General features: G+C 34.7%; 1 protein-coding gene across 1 annotated transcript; it reads right to left on the reverse strand.

Moving 5' to 3' along the window:
• Nucleotides 1-272: 272 nt before the first annotated feature.
• LOC119800653 (alpha-amylase 1) lies at nucleotides 273-11,544 on the reverse strand. Its single transcript, XM_038310831.1, has 11 exons — nucleotides 11,277-11,544; nucleotides 8,211-8,423; nucleotides 7,735-7,881; nucleotides 6,706-6,903; nucleotides 6,000-6,230; nucleotides 5,179-5,312; nucleotides 4,349-4,471; nucleotides 4,155-4,254; nucleotides 2,002-2,120; nucleotides 1,766-1,891; nucleotides 273-494 (listed from the first exon to the last, which is right to left on the reverse strand). The coding sequence occupies exons 2-11, from the start codon at nucleotides 8,376-8,378 to the stop codon at nucleotides 305-307; spliced, it is 1,536 nt and encodes a 511-aa protein (XP_038166759.1). The 5' UTR covers nucleotides 8,379-8,423; nucleotides 11,277-11,544; the 3' UTR covers nucleotides 273-304.
• Between the last annotated feature and the right edge of the window lie 7,466 nt (nucleotides 11,545-19,010).

Consider the following 19,010-nt stretch of genomic DNA (forward strand, 5'->3'; position numbering starts at 1 on the left):
TAAAGAAGCTAAATTAGGGTGCTATGAAACAAATGGCACTTGAGATAAAAGAACATATTTGTCAAGATATCTTCAGAGATCTGAGATTGCCATTGACAAAGAATTTAAAGAGAATCTTCAAAAACCTATTAAAATCCCTGTATGTGATTTTCTCAAAATTACATTGATTTTAATATGCATTTTTACCAATTCAAGTTCATTGGTGTTACAGATTTTATAAGTGTGAAAAAGTATAAATGTTAAATTATGCAAAAGAAAACAAATACAAATGATTGATGCTCTCAGTATGAATTTATTTTGAATTTTATAGTTTTGATTCTACATGGATTGCAATAAATGGGTCTTCAGCAGAGTTACTAATAGAAAATTGTGCAGTCCCATCACCAAAAACATAGACTTTAATTCCAGTACAATTGCCATCAATTTTATCTCCAGAAATGATGTCACAGTATGTGCCAGCAGGGAGACCAGTTTGTAAAGTTGTTGACAATGACCTGAAAAGGAAAAAAAGAGTAAAATTCAAATAGACAAATTCAAGAAGGCAGTCTATCTCCAAATTAAGTAATTTCCTAAACTTTGCAGTGTGTAAATATAAGTTATAATTTACTAGACATAAAGTTAGATAGATTGAGATAGATAGATGATAGACAGATAGATGATATAGATAGATAGATGATAGATAGATGATAGATAGATAGATAGATGATAGATAGATGATAGATAGATATAGATAGATAGATAGATAATAGATAGATATAGAACTAGATATAGATGATGATAGATAGATATGTAAAAATAACACTTGTTAATTGAAAAATTTGGTTCCCATGTGGGGACAAAGTTTGGGGAGGTTAGGTAATGTGGATGTGGAGGAATTGTGTCACTGAAGGCAGGCCTTGACAGGGAAAGACTCCTACCTTCTCCAGCTAGTGCTTTCTGCATTGTGCTGTGGTTCAAAGTGTGAGTCATCAGCTTCCTACTCCTGTCCTCATACCTTGCTTTCCCCTTCTAACGCCCTGGGACTGCAAGACCACATAAAATCTTTCTTCTGTAAGTTTACTTGCTCATGCTGTTTAATCACAGCATCAGAAAAGAAGCTAATACAATAATCCAAATGAGCAAAAAATAAAACTTGCCACTGATCATGTCAACTACTTACACAAGGATTCTGTGAATATAGTTGTATGCAAATAGGAAAATGTACAAGGAGAAGAGAAAACATGCATGCATCACAAACAGAAGGGCAATAAACTAGAATTGTAGAACAAAACTCAATTGTCTCCTGAGAAAAACCATCAGCCAGAGCAAGTATAAAAATGCGTTGAAACTATTCATCACACAGAGGCAGAGAATTTAAGATTATATAACAAAAGGACAGAAAATAAATACTTGTGATACAGAGCTAGGAGATGGGGAAAAGTATTTTGAACCTAATAATGCCCATACGTTCACTGATGTTAAAACTTACTGAATGTTTATATGCTTTGTACAGATACCACATGAGTATATGAATGAGAATATATGAATATGACAGTGTAAGAGTACACCAAAACAACAGCAAAACAAAATTCTACTTAAAACAAAATCTATAAAAATGAAGAAACAAATTAATAGTAAGCATCTTTTTTTTTCTACAGTTTTCAGGTAACTGTGCCTTCTTTAATCCTTTAACAAAAATATTTTCAGCTACAAATGAGGAGGAAGCAAAAGGAAAGATGTAAAAGTATGAAAGTATACAATCCTACTTTAATTGATTTCCACTTACCAGTCATCATTGTTAAAAACAATGAATCCTTTGTTTCCTCTGCCACAAGCTACTTGGTTGCTGCCATTATCCCACCAGTTTGAGAAAGGCTGACCATTGACCACGTTTCTGAAGGCAACCATGTTCCTAAAAGCACAATATCACATAAAATGCTCATACCCTTTGTATTGAACAATTTAAAACAAAAAGTTAAACAATTTTCTTATTAGACAAGTTCTGTAGGGGACACTCCCAACCTTATCTGACGCCATCGATGTTCACAGACCCAGCCATTGCCACAAGTGGTGTCTGCATTAATCGTCACTTCTTTGGTTGCTCCATTGCCATTTGGTGGTCCAACCCAATCATTGATATCCTTAATTACAGAAAAACATTGTGGGATTTTAACATTCATGTTCCATTTTCATTGCACTAAACTAAAGAAGTTCTGATACTTGATCTACTTAGTGTCTAACTTTGGAATCCCATGAGTATTTCTCTAGAGTCATATTTCAGAGAAATATGACATTTATTTACACACACTTTTATTTGCATGGAGCCTTTTCAAGCAATAACTTCTTAATATCTCTCTTACTTCTTTAGTATCACTAAAGTGGTAAGAGCATTTGTATTAGAAAGATTAAAGAAGGGCAGAATCCAGTACCAACGGCTTTAGAAAACTCATTCAAGATATATGCCTTCTATCCCTGAATCTCATCATCTATAATAGAAATATCGTTTTCTTACTATAAAAATATCAATATCTGTAGAACTTCTTTATCAAACTAATATTATTTTAGGTTTTGTAACATCTTTTAAATAAAAGTACTAATAAATATATTCTAATACTCTGTAATATATTTTCCAAAATTTAATATGCATTTCATGATTGTCAACACATTTACACATCTTCCTGAAACATTTGAACAAACAGTCTCTCCATTGTCAATAGAGGAAAGGTCTCTCATCTAAACCAAGAACTATCTAATTTGATGACCTATGATTCTGTGGTCCCTATCTGTTTGGTAGTTGTGTTACAGATGAAACACAAAACTGCTCAACATTGGGCTCTAGAGATGGCTCAGTAGTTAAGAGCACGGGCTGCTCTTCCAGAGGTCCTGAGTTCAATTCCCAGCACCCACATGGTGGCTCATGACCACCTACAACGGGATCTGATGCCCTCTTCTGACACGCAGGTGTACATGTGGAGTACTCATACATAAAATTAAATAAAGTTTTAAAAAAGCTGCTCAACATTGCAACATGTCAGGTAACTTAACTTCTGTACTTTATCCAAGAGCTTTACCCTATAATTCATTTCCCCAGGCATTTAGTTCCTCTTTGAAATGCTTCATTTAAAGTATTGTGTGATATTTCAGTAACACTTAGTATTCTTGAATCAGTCTTCAAATTCATTTGATTAATTTAGCATAATTCATATCTGTATGTATGCATGCATGCATGTATGTATGTGTGTATGTTAACCTCAATTAAACCAACTGATTTCTTTTCTTTCCATCAAAATATTGTAAAAGCATTTACCAAATATTTATCCTGCTCAAGTTTTAAATGGCAGGTTTGGCCTGAAAATAAGAAGGGGTAGAAGCATGCCAAAATCCCCAGATTTTTCTATCCTGCGAGCAGCAGGAGTTTGACTACTCCCCGCTCCATATGCTTCGCTCATATCCCACATCCCCTTCCTGCTCTGCACCAACAAACCCCAACAGATAGACAGCCCAGGGTGCTATCGTACCCTGGTGGATGTAGCAACTGATAAGCTCATGTTTCTCCAAGACTATGAGGACTCGTTGCTGTATATCTGAATAGAAAAACATCCCAGGCTGGAATTTCTTTCTTTTCTATATGAACTTACAAGGTTTCTTGCCCTGGCCCTTGCTGCTACCATGCATCCATGTGAAGCACACTGGTTGTTCCTGCCCCCAACCAGTAACATACCACCACAGGGGTCCAACCAGCCATTCTTTCTGGGGTATAACTGTTCCCTGCCCTCTCCTAATAAACGAGCTGTTCTCCAAAAGTCTCTTGCTGCTCTTTCTGGCAGTTCTTTCAGGTACTCCTTCAGCCCTGGCAAGTGTTCCCCAGGCATAAGGTAGAAGTCTAGTCCAACATTAAATGAATTGTTTATCTTCTTTTCAGGTCTTACTATGCACGATCTCTATATATCATTGACGAGGTAAGCACTATTAAATTCCTATGTTTTTCCTTTTGTATCTTGATCTCTAATTTTTAATATTATCTCATAGTGATAAAGTAGTTGGTACTTTTACAATGTACTTACATTACTAAAATTACAGTATATTAATATTTGGTGGCATGTATTTTATGCAACAAATTTTGTGTGAAATTATAACCTCTTCCCTTTGATTGAAAAAGATATATTCAAACGTACTTTTCCATTCTCAAAATATCTTGGCCAATGGTAACTTGACATTACTCGTGTGAATCCATAAGGATGAGCCAACATAAATCCAACTGCCATTTTATAGAGTCTGAAAATTATAAAATAATATTATAATAGAAGAACAGAAAATTTATCATCAGTAAAGGACAAGTAACAAAATAGTGAAAAACAGTTTTGCCCACCTAGCATCCCAGAAGGTCAGGATGGATGCTCCTCCAGCTCCATGACCTCGCTGGTTATCATGGTTGTCCACAAAGACCAGGGCTCTATCAGAAGGCATGAAACCCCAACCTTCGCCCCAGTTCCTATATTTAAATAATATGCATATATTATTCTTTTACAATACCTTTAGGCTACCTTAAATCTGTATCTCTTTTTGTAATCTATTACCATTAAACTACTGATTCTACAACTAAAAGATTATTCCACAGGAAAAAAATTTCTCCCAGGTATGTGTATATACACATATGTAATTGCCTAACATATTCCATGATTCTATGTATGGTAACTTTATTTGTATTTCGTTCACATTGCTCATGTAAGAGTGTAATATAAACTCATGAAGGGTAAATATCCATATTGCATTATGAAAAAATGAGAAAAAAAATTAAAAAACTGATTATTACACTATTTTATAAATAGTTTAACATTTCAGATTGATTTATTGCAATATATAAGTGTAACAGTATGTTCACATTATAGTTTTATTTATGAATAGAAGGGTTTTTAAAGTAATATCTTGACTTTAGCAGATTATACTTACCAAACTCTAGTTGGCTCATATCTCAGACAGAAAAAAAAATCTCTAGGTGATATTTTGTGTTTCTAGATGCCGTCTTGTTATTGACAATTAGAATGAAAATAATTAATTCTAGATGATTAATTATTATTTAGACAGTGAACCTTCTTGATAGCTAATTCTTGATAAATATTTCATAAATTAGAATATGATCAGATATTGGGGTAACAACACATATGTGACAGACGCAATAACAAAGGATGATGTATTTACTTTAAATAGGCCATCTTCTCTCCATTCCACTTGCGGATAACTGTGCCCAGTTTTGTTCCATACTTGAATTCTGTCACACGGCCATTTCCAAAGTACTCACTACTTGTAAGTGCCTCACCACCCAGATCAATTACCTAGTAGAGATATAGGGGAAACTGTCATTTGAATAAAGTAGTACTAAAATGTTCAATGTCAAAATAGTATCTTTCAAATTCTATAGGCTCTTGATGCTCAAATTGGTTCTTCCTATCTTTATAAAGTATATGCATCAGTATTGAAAGAAATTTGCTGACAATGTCATTTTTGTCCAATAAGAATATTTAAATATAATATATAATTTAAAATTCAGAAATTCATACCTTCAAAGTACTTACTGAAAGATAAGTTCAGCAATTAAAATTCATTTAGTTTTCCAAAGAAATCAAATACAAAACAGTACTAACCTGTTCACATGAAAAATGTGCACAGAAATATTAATCAATTTGCCCAAAATTTACACATTGAATAATACCTCATACAAGAGTCAAATTTAGAAAGAGAAGCTGGAATCAATGACTAAGATTTTCTGCCTGGCATAATCGTCCCTGAGTATACACTAATTGGCCCAATAGTATCGCAGGCTACACAAATTCTCTACACTCTTAATTTAAACCCTTATTCTTGAAAAGAATTAAGTCTATTATATATAAATAAAAGGGAGTTAAAGAAATGGCACATTTAATAAGGTATTCAGATATTAACCTATTGAAATTATGTTTAATAATCCATCTTCTGGATAGAAAAACTGATGTCATTTATATATATATAGCATATTACTTTACCTCTTGAAAAATAAACGGCTTGCTTCCTTGAGAGAACCATGTTGTATTTAAGTTATGCAGTTTGTCCAAAATCGCCTTTATGTCTCCAGGCCACATGTGCTTAGCAGCATCAAGTCTGAACCCTGCTACACCCATGTCAATGAGATGGTTCATGTAGTCAGCCACCTTGGTACGAACATAGTCTTTCTCAAGTGCAAGATCCAGAAGGCCAACCAAACGACAATCTCTGACCTATTGAAACAAACAAATAAACAAGGCAAACAAAATGGTGATTGATTTAAAAGTCACCTGTCATATCAGACTCCCTTTGACTATTCACATATTCACCAACTAGTCTATTAGGAAGCTTCATAAAGCCTATTCACGGCAGAGTGGGAACATTCACGTTCTACTGTGAATACACCCTGAGACGATTTTCCACGATGAAGACTGAACTATGAGGAAATGACATAGGTAATATTAGAGTTGATTGAGGAAACCATTGGTTTTCTTCTATCTTTTCCATTCTTTCTTTATTTCTTTCTCTTAATGTGGGACAAGAAACAAACTTTGAGACGTCAGATAACTAAAAGAATGTTTTTGAAGATTTATTTGCATTTCTAATGCCTAGTAATATGTTGCTTAAGGAACTACATTTCAAATAGTATTCCAAAAGCTCTATGTGCATACTGAGCACAGAATGTTTTACTCTGATCATTTTCCTCACCTGAGCAGCATCATTGTAATTTTCAATGCCTCCACTTCCACTTCTACATTTGCCATCGTTAAAATCCCACCCAGAGTATGGAACTCCAGAGAAGTCCCTGGTTTGTGGGTTGAAATAACTTCCACATGTACTGCTGGTTCCTGCTTGAGCCCCTTCTCCACACATGTGGTTAATGACAGCATCCACATAAATACGGACCTGAACGGAAAAGTGTGTTATTCGAATTAAAGTAGAGAGATAAAATGGATATAATTAGACTGCACAGAATACACAAATATATAGATATGTGGATGGCTGGATAGATAGATAGGTAGACAGACAGACAGACAGACGGACAGATAGATGATAGATATGCTATTTTATAGTTGAATTTTCAACAAAAAAGTCAAGTGTGAAGGAGAACCAAGGTGAAATGACAATCATGAACAGTCCTAATATTAGCATCCAGATTTATAAAGCTCATAAGTGGAAAATCAGAAACTGTTATCACTAAAATCAAATTAAAAGTGTTATTTTTAATATATATAATTAGGTTAAGAAAAAATGGACATTATTGATCTTGAAAGAAGTTAATGTGAGTTAGTTTTACTCTCTGAGGAAAAAGAATGGTAGATACTGGTCATTATTAAAATGAGAAATAGCTATTCACCATAAATTGAAAGTAAGTTATTGCATTTACAATTTCTAATACTTAACTAGAAAATGGTTTGTAGAGTATGAGTGTTGTTATACAGATAAATAATCAAAGTTTCCGTTAGAACCATTAAAATGTTGACATTTTAATGGAGAGAGCCTCCTGGTGTCATAAGACAAGATGAAAAGTTACCATCCCTCTAAACTTCTCTTTATATGGTTCATATGAAAGAATTTTTCAAAACTGACCATAAAGCAGAAGTTAATTTTGAGTTGTAGCTAAAATGTAAAGAAAAAAATTAAAGTCTGAAAGTTTATTTTCAAGAAGAATAGAAAACACAAGACAGAAAATGGTTTTTCAAATCATAACTTCAAAGGAAATATGACTTCACTTACACCAACATTATTACACCTAGTCACCATGTCCCTGAATTCATCTTCATTTCCAGACCTTGAACATATTTTGTAGCTAATTGGTTGGTATCTTTCCCACCAAGGTCTTGAAGGACTGTTAACTACAAGATGTTCATTGGGTGGAGAGACCTACAAATAAAACAATTAAGATTATCAGATTAACTATGGCTTACTTTTCATAAATAAATCCTGTGGAAAACTATGAATGATCCTGCAATTCTTAGGCTGTGTGCTTGTGGATCTGTTGTGTTAGAACCACTAAAATCATTGACAGCACAAGGGAGAGGACCTCCTGGTGTCCTAAAACAAGAAACAAAGTTACCATCCCCTAAACTTTCTCTTCCTCAAGAAAGTTATGTGTGAAATAAAACATTGCTTAAAAATAATCAAAAATATAAGGGAAAACAAATTTATATAAACACAGTGAACTCTGCCTTTAAATTGTGAACAAACATTACCTGCACCCCTGCAAATCCTTTAGGAGCTAAGTATCTCTCACATTCCTTGGCAATATCAGCCCAGCGCCACTCGAACAGGTGGACAATAGCACTTCGTCCATACTGAGTGTGTGGGTCATACTGAGCCCAGCAGAAACCAATGAGGGAAAGCAGAAGGAAGAACTTCATTTTGCTATGATGTTGTTAGTGTTTTTACTAACAACCACTTTATTCCTGAAAATTAAAAAATAGAAAGGAAAGAGGAAAGAGTATAATGAAATAAAAGCTAACATGAATCAATATTTGAGTACTAGTTATTCATGATCTGTAAAGTATTACTAATAATATGGTCCACAGTTGCCTAGTAACAAGAAAAAGAGAAATGCTAAACATCTAGGTATTTGAAGGTAATACCACTTATTAAGGAGAATAAAGGAGAATGTATCAGACCTGAGAAGAATAACAAGAGTGACACATGTTTAATTATTCCTCTCTCAATACTGATGCTCCTCTTTGCTCCATCCCCCAACAAACTGCATGAACACTCTCCTAAAGAAAACTAGACTTTTTCATATTTCACAGGCAATTCCACACTTGCATGATAATCCATGTTCTTCCTATGACCCACTACCCTTAGGAAAATGGTACACATTCAACTGAAAAACGTTTTTGTTTTAGTCTCCTTTTATATTTTCAGGTAAATTTAGTCAATGTTTTATTTGTGACAATTTTGGGGATTATATTCTTGAATTGTTTGATTTGTATTATAAATATATTAATATTTACACATTTCCCTTTCTGACCCAAACTGTATTAAAGGTTTACTTCGGATATAATATTCTTAGTTCTAAAAAATGGTCAGTTAATTTTCTTATGTTCTCAGTAAATGACTGTAATCATGCAGTAAGTTCCTCATTTTTCGTAAATGAATGCTATACCAGAAAATGTATATTAGAGTCAATTCTAAGGCTTGCATTATACACAGAAACATACACACAGAAACATACACACAGAACCAGGGTAATTAATTCAATTTGGCTCATATGATAATTGACAATGGCAGAGTTTGAGAATATGTCTAGCTGAAAGTCGGTGTATTTTTATTTCAGCAAAATTTCTGAAGTTCTACTTAACAACACAATACCCATTAGTAGTAATTACTTGTTTAATCAAATAAAATGGAGAGAAAATTCACAGCAACTCCACTAAAATTAAGAACAAGAAAGGTTGTACACTCTCTCCATATCTATTCAATACAGTATTTTAATTTCTAGCTAGAGCAGTAAGAAAACTGATGGAGATTTGAAGATTATATCAGAATATATAAAAGTGACTCCAAAAATTCAAGCAAGGAACTCCTAAATCTGATAAACATAATCAGTGAAGTGACTGGAAACAAGACTTAAAAATGACTAGCCCTCGATACACAAATGGCAAACAGACTGAGAAAAACATCAGAGAAAAACTTTCACAACAACCTCCAACAATACAAAATATCTTGGAGGTAACTCTAGCCAAGCAAGGTGAAAGACGTGTAAAACAAAAACTTCAAGTCCTTGAAAAAAGAAGGTGAAGAAGATATCAGAAGATGGAAAGAACACCATGCTCATGGCTTAGGAGGATTAAAATAGGAAAAGGAGCATCCTACCAAAAGAAAACTTTCTTTTCCCCTTCAAAACCAAAACACAGTATTGTATACCTGGTCAATTATATATGGCCTGGGAGAGTATGGGTCCTATGATAGCAGCTCTTACCCATGTTTTGTTAAATAAATAGGCAGTCAAATCCCTTTCTACATATTTATGTTTACGACTAAAGATTGATATATGTCTTAGCCTTAGACAAAGAACTCTTTGGCAATGGGTGACACTCAAAGCAATGACTCATAACTCTTCAGAGGACTGAGTTCAGCCCCAACTCTATATCATCCACAATGGGCCCCAGAAAACATCATGGAAGAGGGTCTAGAAATACAGTAAGAGCTTGGGACTGGACTGATGTCGCAGGCATTAATAGTGTCTTCTGCTCTTCCAGAGGACCTGGTTTGATTCTCAGCACCTACGTGTAATTCCCAACTCTCTGCAACTCCAGTTCCAAAGGATAAAACTTCCTTTTCTAGCCTCTGTTACAAAGATAAGCATGCAAGCAAAACAGCCAAGCATATAAAATAATTGTTCATTTTTTAAAAATCTAAGAATTTGTTGGTTTTAATGTTTTCTTTGACTGATGAATCATAGTGGTACGGGGAGAAGAGAAGGCTGACGAGGAGGAGAAGGGGAGAAGGGTGGAGAGGAGAACTTGAGTGAATAGGATAGTAGAGGTGGTGGAAAGGCAGAGATGACAGCAATGCAAGAGCTATTTTGATTGAGGGAGCCATTATGGGGATAGTAAGAAACCTTATGCTAGAGAATTTCTCAGGAATCCACAGGGATGACCCCAGTTAAGACTCTAAGCAATAGTGGAGAGGGTGCCCGAACTGGCTTTGCCCTGTAGTGAACAATTTAATTTCAGGGTCATTAAAATATTAGAGTTTCTTTAATCTTCATATGTAATTTTATCATCTATAACTCATTGACACTATCTCTAATTGTTGAAAGTGTCCATGGCTTATTTTTCCAGTTTTTAACTCTCTAAAGTGTTAGGCAGATATTTACATAAAAATTATTCAGGTTATGGCTGCTTTACTTAAAATCATTCATAAGTTCTCTGAATTGTACATTGGATTCTGTCTCAAATCAGTAAGCATTTATCCACCAATACCACCCAAAAGAAAAATATAAAAACTTCTGCTTAGCATAAGTTGCATATGAAGGTCTAGAAATAAAGATAAGTTTTGAGCCAAGGCTCAGGAGTGTTTCCAACACAAATAGTACATTCCGTGCTGCGGGGCAAGCAAACATGATCTGTCAACAAACTGATGAAAGACCATGAAACCCTTAAGCCTAAAAAAGGACGGTGAAACCATTAAATAATAAAACACAAACAACTCCTATTTAAGTACAAACAGGTGGAAAGTTAAAAAAAAAGCATGTGTTTTTAAATAACTTACCACAGTAACTTGTATAAATTAAAATCATCCAGACCTACCGTTAAGTGTTTGCCAGTTTATAAAACAAGAGGAATTTCAGAGTTTTGGTTTCAGTTTCTCTTCAGTTGAAAAAAATAAAGAAGACCAGATTTAGAATTTTATAATTTCCTATAATATCATCCTTTCAACATTCACTCTTGAGAACCTTATATAATTCTCCAAATATAACGCCTGCCAGCGTTGTGAGCTGATCTCCAAGGTGACTGACAGTGGACTGGGCGCCACCACCCTGGTGTCCTTGCACTGCCTTTCCTCAGCTGCTGCTTTGCCACCTCTTCTATTGCAACATAACTCACCAGTTTGCTTTCTCAATATGCAACTTTTCCTCTTACTTTCAAATTTTCTTCTGAATCATTTATGTAAATTACAAGGGTACTAGTCTATAAAATAAGTTTAAAGATTAGCTTATCTTGTCTCTAATTAGTGAGAAAAACTGAATCAATAAAATAGATGAGACCATAATGGGAACAAACTCACTGTATCAAATGCTTATTGTTAGGTCTGAATTTGTCACCCACAATGTGATGCTTGAAGAAAATATTAAATTCATAGGAATTACAATGTGCTCATTTATCAAATAATAAAGCTATTGTGAAACATGACTTTTTAAAAAAAGACAAAGCTTCTAAGAAAAACACTTAATGTTTTGTGACATGTTTTCTCATACACGTGAAAGAGGGAATTGTAATCATCAGTACACTTAGAATGAGAAAAGAAAGTTATGCATCAAGGTGGTGGTGAGATTGGTTCAAATTCATATAACAGAAAATATTGCAGTCATAATTCTAAGTCAAACAGTCCAACTCCAGAGTGAGATCCCTCTTCTTACCTTGTCCTTTATTAGTTGCTATGATAAAATGAGATAATTTTTGTTGTTGAAAATACCTTGGAATATAGAAAAAAATTGAAGGTAATGAAAGTGAACATTGTAATCAGTTTTCTTGGTTAAAATGTTCACTCAAAGTGAGATTATATGCTTCTGTTACATTACTCTTCACTCTTACATAGAGAAATGTATTATGACTAAGGAGGATTTAATTATTTTGCATTTATATGATTTGTATACACACCTGAGAATGAATATGTGATGCTGACAGTTAAACGTAGAAAAAAATGTTTTACTTAAAGGCCTCCAATACTGCACATGATAAAAATGAACATTTTCCTTTCTTTCCTTTCATGACAAAGAGACTTTTAAGAATTTCATTTTTGATGTTAGATGAACATGAAAATCAAGTTTGACAATTATCAGGCATTGAAAGGTTTCAGGGCTTTTTTTCTAAAACATAATACTTTCTTACTGATTAATAAAGATATTTTGTTCCAGTAATCAATTTAATTCACATGTTCTAATAGCATTAATTTCTCATGGGTTGTATGATGACAAAAATATAGTACCAAGTGTTGCAAAACATTAACAATAAAAAGAAAATTTTAGCATAATTTAATTCAGTGATTTCCACACTGTTATAGAAAATCAATATAATTATCATTTTTTATCAAACTCCTTTTACTGTCTTGAAGATAAATCTGGGACTTTTTGTTTGCTAAAAAAGCAATCTAGCATTGAGATACATCTCTAGCTCAAGTTTCAAAAAATTATAAACTTTCAATATTGATAAATCTATCATCAATACACCATTCTTTTTATAAGATATTTTATTAATTATTCACTTATTATTAATTGTTAATCACTGCAAACTCATTCTATGGAGATATTGCCATTCTGATAACTAAACTACATATGTGTGTCACTTATGTGGGAGAGCCCAGCCCATTGTGGGTTGTGCCATTGCCATATCTGGGCTGATAGTACCCTTATTACTTATACTTCTATGAGAAGCAGGCTAAGAAAGCCATGGAGAGTAAGTCCCTGCCCTGACTCTGTCTATGATGTGCTCTCATATAGAACTGTAAACTAAATAAACCCTTTCCACCCCAGTTGTTTTGGTATGGCGTTTCAGCATTCATAGAAACCCTAACTAAGAAACTCATGGACTGACATAATTAATACTGTAAAAATAATGCATTATAGAATGTGATATATAGAATCAATGCAATACTCATTACAAGTTTAATGATATTGTTCACAACTAGAAAATAAATCCTAAAATTCATATAGAAACTTAGATGATCACAAAAGCTTCCTAAGAAAGAGCAACACTTTGGGCATCATAATACAGAATCTGAAATTATATTTCAATATTACAAAGCCATAGTAACAAGAACACAATGGAATACACCATACTGTCTTATGTTTTGTGTGGTTGTTATTTGAAGTCACATACATTCGTTCTTATTGAACAGCTATGGAAGATGAGAAGTAAATATAGACAAGTGGCATATGCTTAAATAGTAAATTTTAAAATTAACAGTTGTATGAAGTAAATAGTTGAAAAAATAATTCTGAAATATCTGTGGTACTACCCTAATTACTTATACTTACCTAAACTTGTACCAGAACAAACACTAAAAATAAGCACTAGAGTAGAAGAATAATTTAAGAATATATTATAAAAATAATGAAAACATAAGAGTTCTGGTTACTAAATAAAAGAGAAAATAGCAATTTGGTATAAAATGAGCAGAACTTTTATACAGGAAAAGGTGATGAAAGAACATAACAGTTTAAAATACTTTTTTTTCATTCAGAAAGGTACAGAGAAACAATCACACATGCTGATTAGAACCTTTCTTATAACAGGAAAGTTTCAAGTAATAAATGTTCATGGTATAAGAAATGAGATGACTACACGAATAAATGTTTCCTTTGTGATCTTAGTCCTGTTGACCAGAGTACCAAACTGTTCAAATTCTTTAGAAGACTCACTATCTGACATGTTCATTTGGTCCTTGATAATTATTTGTGTTAGTACCTTAAGGATCTCCCAATTTGATTGTGCATTTCTTAATATTCTTAATCTCCTCCCCTCTTGACCTTGTTCTTTTTTTTTTTAAGGATTTATTTATTATGCCTATAGTGTTCCACCTGCATATTTGCCTGGGGGCCAGAAGAGGGCACCAGATCTCATTAGGTAGTTGCAAGCCACCATGTGGTTGCTGGGACTTGAACTCAGGACCTCTGGAAGAGCAGCCACTGCTCTTAACCTCTGAGCCATCTCTCCAGCCCGACCTTGTTCTTTTGAAACGTAAAATTGGTGCAAAGATTTGGAAATGGGTAGGTTTCTAGACAGTAAAATATTTTGATATATAAAAGATTTACGGTGGCCATTAATTTGGGCTCTGATTTACTTTGTGTGAGATTCACATAGTTATATACACTGGGTTTTGTTGTTATTTGTCTGTTTGTCTTGCTGTTGCTGCCACAGCTTGAATGGGTGATTTTTTTTTAAAAAGATTTATTATTTATTTATTTAAAAAATCTTCAAGGGTATCTTTTTTTCTGCTCATCTCCTGTTTACAAGGCAGAATTTCTTTTTTTTTTCTTTTTTTTTCTTTTTAAAAATTTCTTTTATTAAAAATTCCCATCTCCTCCCCTCCTCCTCCCCATTCCCTCCCTTCCCTTCCGCCCATACCCCCACTCCCTCCCTCTCCAGGCCAAAGAGCGATCAGGGTTCCCTTCACTATGTTAAGTCTAAGGTCCTCCCAACTCCTCCCAGGTCCAGGAAGGTGAGCAACCAAACTGACAAGGCTCACACAGAGCCCGTCCATGTCGTAGAGACCAGGCCCATCGCCATTGTCCTTGGCTCCTCGGTCAGCCTCCACCATCAGCCACCCTCAGAGAGTCCGATTTGGTCGCATGTTCCATCAGTCCCATTCCAAGTGGACTTGGTGGTCTCCCATTAGTTCTGTCCTGCCGTCTCAGTGGGTGAACGCATCCCTCATGGTTCTGACTTTCTTTCTCATGATCTCTCTCCATCCGCTCCTCTTCACCTGGCATTGGATGGAGAAAATGACAGAGCCCCACATAGGAGCACCGGACTGAGCTCCCAAGGTCCCGATGAGGAGCAAAAGGAGGAGATCATGAGCAAGGAAGTCAGGACCGTGAGGAGTGCGTTTACCCATTGAGACGGTGGGACAGATCTAACGGGAGACCACCAAGTCCAGTTGGAATGGGACTGATGGAACAGGGGACCAAACCGAGCTCTCTGAATGTGGCTGACGGTGGAGGAGGACTGAGAAACCAAGGACAACGGCAATGAATGTGAATGGGTGATTTTTATTATAGCATTTTATTTTCATCAACAACTTTTATCAGTTTTTAAAATCCTACCTGGAAATGCTTGTGTTTTTAACAGAAACAATTTCCTTATATTGGAATACAGTCCTATACATTTGCATTTAAATATACTTTTTTTGGTTTTTTGAGACAGGTTTTTCCCATGTAACAGCCCTAGCTCCTGGAACTTAATCTGTAGACCAGGCTGGCCTTGAACTCACAGAGATCCTCCTGCCTCTGCCTACTAAGTACTGGGATTAAAGGTGTGCTCCACCACTGCCCAGCCTAAATGCACATTCTTACTGAATTATTAATTTTTCTTTTTAATGTCTTGTCTACTTAAACGTTGTTTATATAATATAATTTTCCTGTTGCCATAGTAGAAATTATGTACTCTGTTTCTATTAGGTTATGAAAATTTCATCATGCATATTTTTTTAAAATATTTATTTATTTATTTATTTATTTATTTATTTATTATGTATATAACATTCTGTCTGTGTGTATGTCTGCAGGCCAGAAGAGGGCACCAGACCTCATTACAGATGGTTGTGAGCCACCATGTGGTTGCTGAGAAATGAACTCAGGACCTTTGGAAGAGCGGGCAGTGCTCTTAACCACTGAGCCATCTCTCCAGCCCCCATCATGCAGATTTTTGAATTTTTTTTAAAGATTTATTTATTTATTATGTATATAGTATTATCAGTATTCTGTCTGCATGTGTGCCTGCAGGCCAGAAGAGGGCACCAGATCTCCTTACGGATGGTTGTGAGCCACCATGTGGTTGCTGGGAATTGAACTCAGGACCTTTGGAAGAGCAGGCAGTGCTCTTAACCACTGAGCCATCTCTCCAGCCCCAGATTTTTGAATTTAAAAAAACATCAATGCTATTTTCCAGAGAAGGTAAAGTGACATTAGGAAAAGAGAACATCTCTCCTAAGTATATAGACCCTGTGTTCCTTCTTAAACTATCCTCACATTTAATCCTGGAAGTCATTATCTTTTGAAATAGGGAAAAATAGTGTAGATTAGCCCATATGCTGGTCAATTTGCTTTCTACTTATGCATCTAATATCTCAGAAATTCTATCTAGGATTACACTGGACATCCAAAATAATTTATTGGTTTTTTATGACTATCTCCTCAGACAAATTCTGTTACTTGGTGTTCTAAAACTGACTCTGTGTTTTACTTTTATTGTTCAAATTATTACATAAATAGTATAATCAAAATAATTTATTTCAGTTCTTTAAAGGTATTTTGAAGACATTTGTGGTATTTTATATGCTTCCAATGTAAAAATATTTTCAACACTTACTTGCTGTGGCATAATGCTTTTGGATACTGTAAATATTTGTCACTCCTATTGGTATAATAAAACACTGATTGACCAGTAGCTAGGCAGGGATTATAGACAGAGACACCAGACTAAGACAATTCTGGGAAGTAGATAGGAACAGATGTAGCCACCAGCCACACGCAGAGAAAGTAAGATGAGAATGCCTCACTTAGAAAATGTAACAAGCTATGTGGCTAGACATAGACAGAATTATGAGTTAATTTAAACTGTAAGAGCTAGTTAATAGTAAGTCTGAGCTCATAGTTCAAAAAGTTTACACCTATTATAAGCTTCTGTGTGTTTCCTTGGGATTGAACAGTTGCAAGACTGGACAGGACAGAAACTTCTGTCTGCAGTTACAATTTTAAAATATTTTATGTTTTTGACCAGAAGCCTTTATGAGTGTCAAATGCATGTATTTTTATTTGTATGTTTATTGGAGCTGGGGAAAAAACTTAGAAGCATTTACTAATCTTGCAGAGGACCCAGATTCAGTTTCTTGTACATACATGGCAGTTTACACTCACCAGTAGCTCCACTTTCAGGATATCCAATACCATTTTCTGAACAAATGGACTCTAACACCTACATGATGTACACACATATATTCAGGCATACATATTAATATAATTTATTTACACACATATTTATAAAAAATAAATTAATTTTATTTTTAAAACCATCTTCTCTATTTTGCATACCAATTCCAGTTCTCCTTCATTCCCATCCTCCTGCTCCACCTCGTTCACCCACCCCACCCCCATTAGCTCCTTATAGAGGGTAAGGACTCCTATGAGCTGTCAACAAATTCTGGCATATCACACTGAGGCAAGACCTAGTCTCTGCCCCCTGTATCTAGGCTAAGTAAGGTACCCTACCATAGGAAATAGGATTCACAAACCCAGTTCATACACTGGGGCTAAAAACACTTAAGTACTAATAATTAAAAGAAGAAGAAGAAGAAGAAGAAGAAGAAGAAGAAGAAGAAGAAGAAGAAGAAGAAGAAGAAGAAGAAGAAGAAGAAGAAGAAGGAAAGAAAGAAAGAAAGAAAGAAAGAAAGAAAGAAAGAAAGAAAGAAAGAAAGAAAGAAAGAAAGAAAATAAGCTATGAGCCCCTGACTAATAGTTGAGAGTTCTTAAAATATTTTTGAAGAAGATAAATTATGAAGAAATGAGATTTACTATGCTTTCCCAGCATGCTAACATCTGTTTGGACTGCTTAAGTTCTCAGTATTACAATGACAGACATACATCCACATCTTGTTTCCCTTTCCTCTGTATGGGAAGGCTATGAAGGAAATTCCTATGTAGTTTCTAGGTTGTTTTCTCATTTAACTATAAAGTTTTTCCTCTTCCTAATGTGTGGTCGATATTTACATTATATTTGTTCCTATTTAGAAAAGTGCATACTTTATCTATTCTAACAGTAAAATTTTAATTTTAAGTTTAAATAAATGGAAAATATAAACACCAATTTTAAAACTTGTTTATTCCTTTAGTGTAAATGTGCTATATTCATCAGAAATGCAAGTCATAAAAGATGCAACCCTAAACTATATTTGACTTCTTAGGGATTTGTTTTGGGTAGCGTCTTCCCACTTTTTTATAACTTAAAAAAGAGTAAATAAATTGTATCACTGAAACTAACATTTTATTAATCCTACTTCCACATGGTCTATTTGTAATTTTTTACTATCAAAGTTAGGTTTTGTAGAATCTCTTTAAATATATATGGAAAAAAGCCTGTGTCCTGTCTGAGGTCCACTCTGTTGGACAGAATAGTAACATTCAGGCTATGCTTTGCCTGTGTGAATTGATTTAATAAGGAGAAGTTTGCAACAAGGTACTACATCTTGAGAGTAAGTGCCAAAGTAGAATGTCCTGTTTATAGAAGTAAACACCCACCTGCCAGCACAGCACAGGCCACCACTGGTAAATTATTTATTAGTGCCAATAAAAATTTTCTCCCAAGGATTTTTCAAAAAGAAGAGAACTATCAGACACATGAACTCTATGCATGACTCCAGTTCTGTCTCCCATACTAAGGACTATAAACAAAGGTACTCCAAGATAAGGACACACCTGCCTATCCATCAGTTAGTCACTTGTCGGAGAATTACTGGGGTAGATCAACAAGAGAATGTCCAGCTGTCCTTATGGTTCAGTTAAACATGGTTTCTCCTTCCAATTCCATATGGTCCACTTCAGGATGGCC

This window comes from Arvicola amphibius, chromosome 14 (assembly GCF_903992535.2).
Source record: "Arvicola amphibius chromosome 14, mArvAmp1.2, whole genome shotgun sequence".
NCBI classification, from domain to species: Eukaryota; Metazoa; Chordata; class Mammalia; order Rodentia; family Cricetidae; genus Arvicola; species Arvicola amphibius.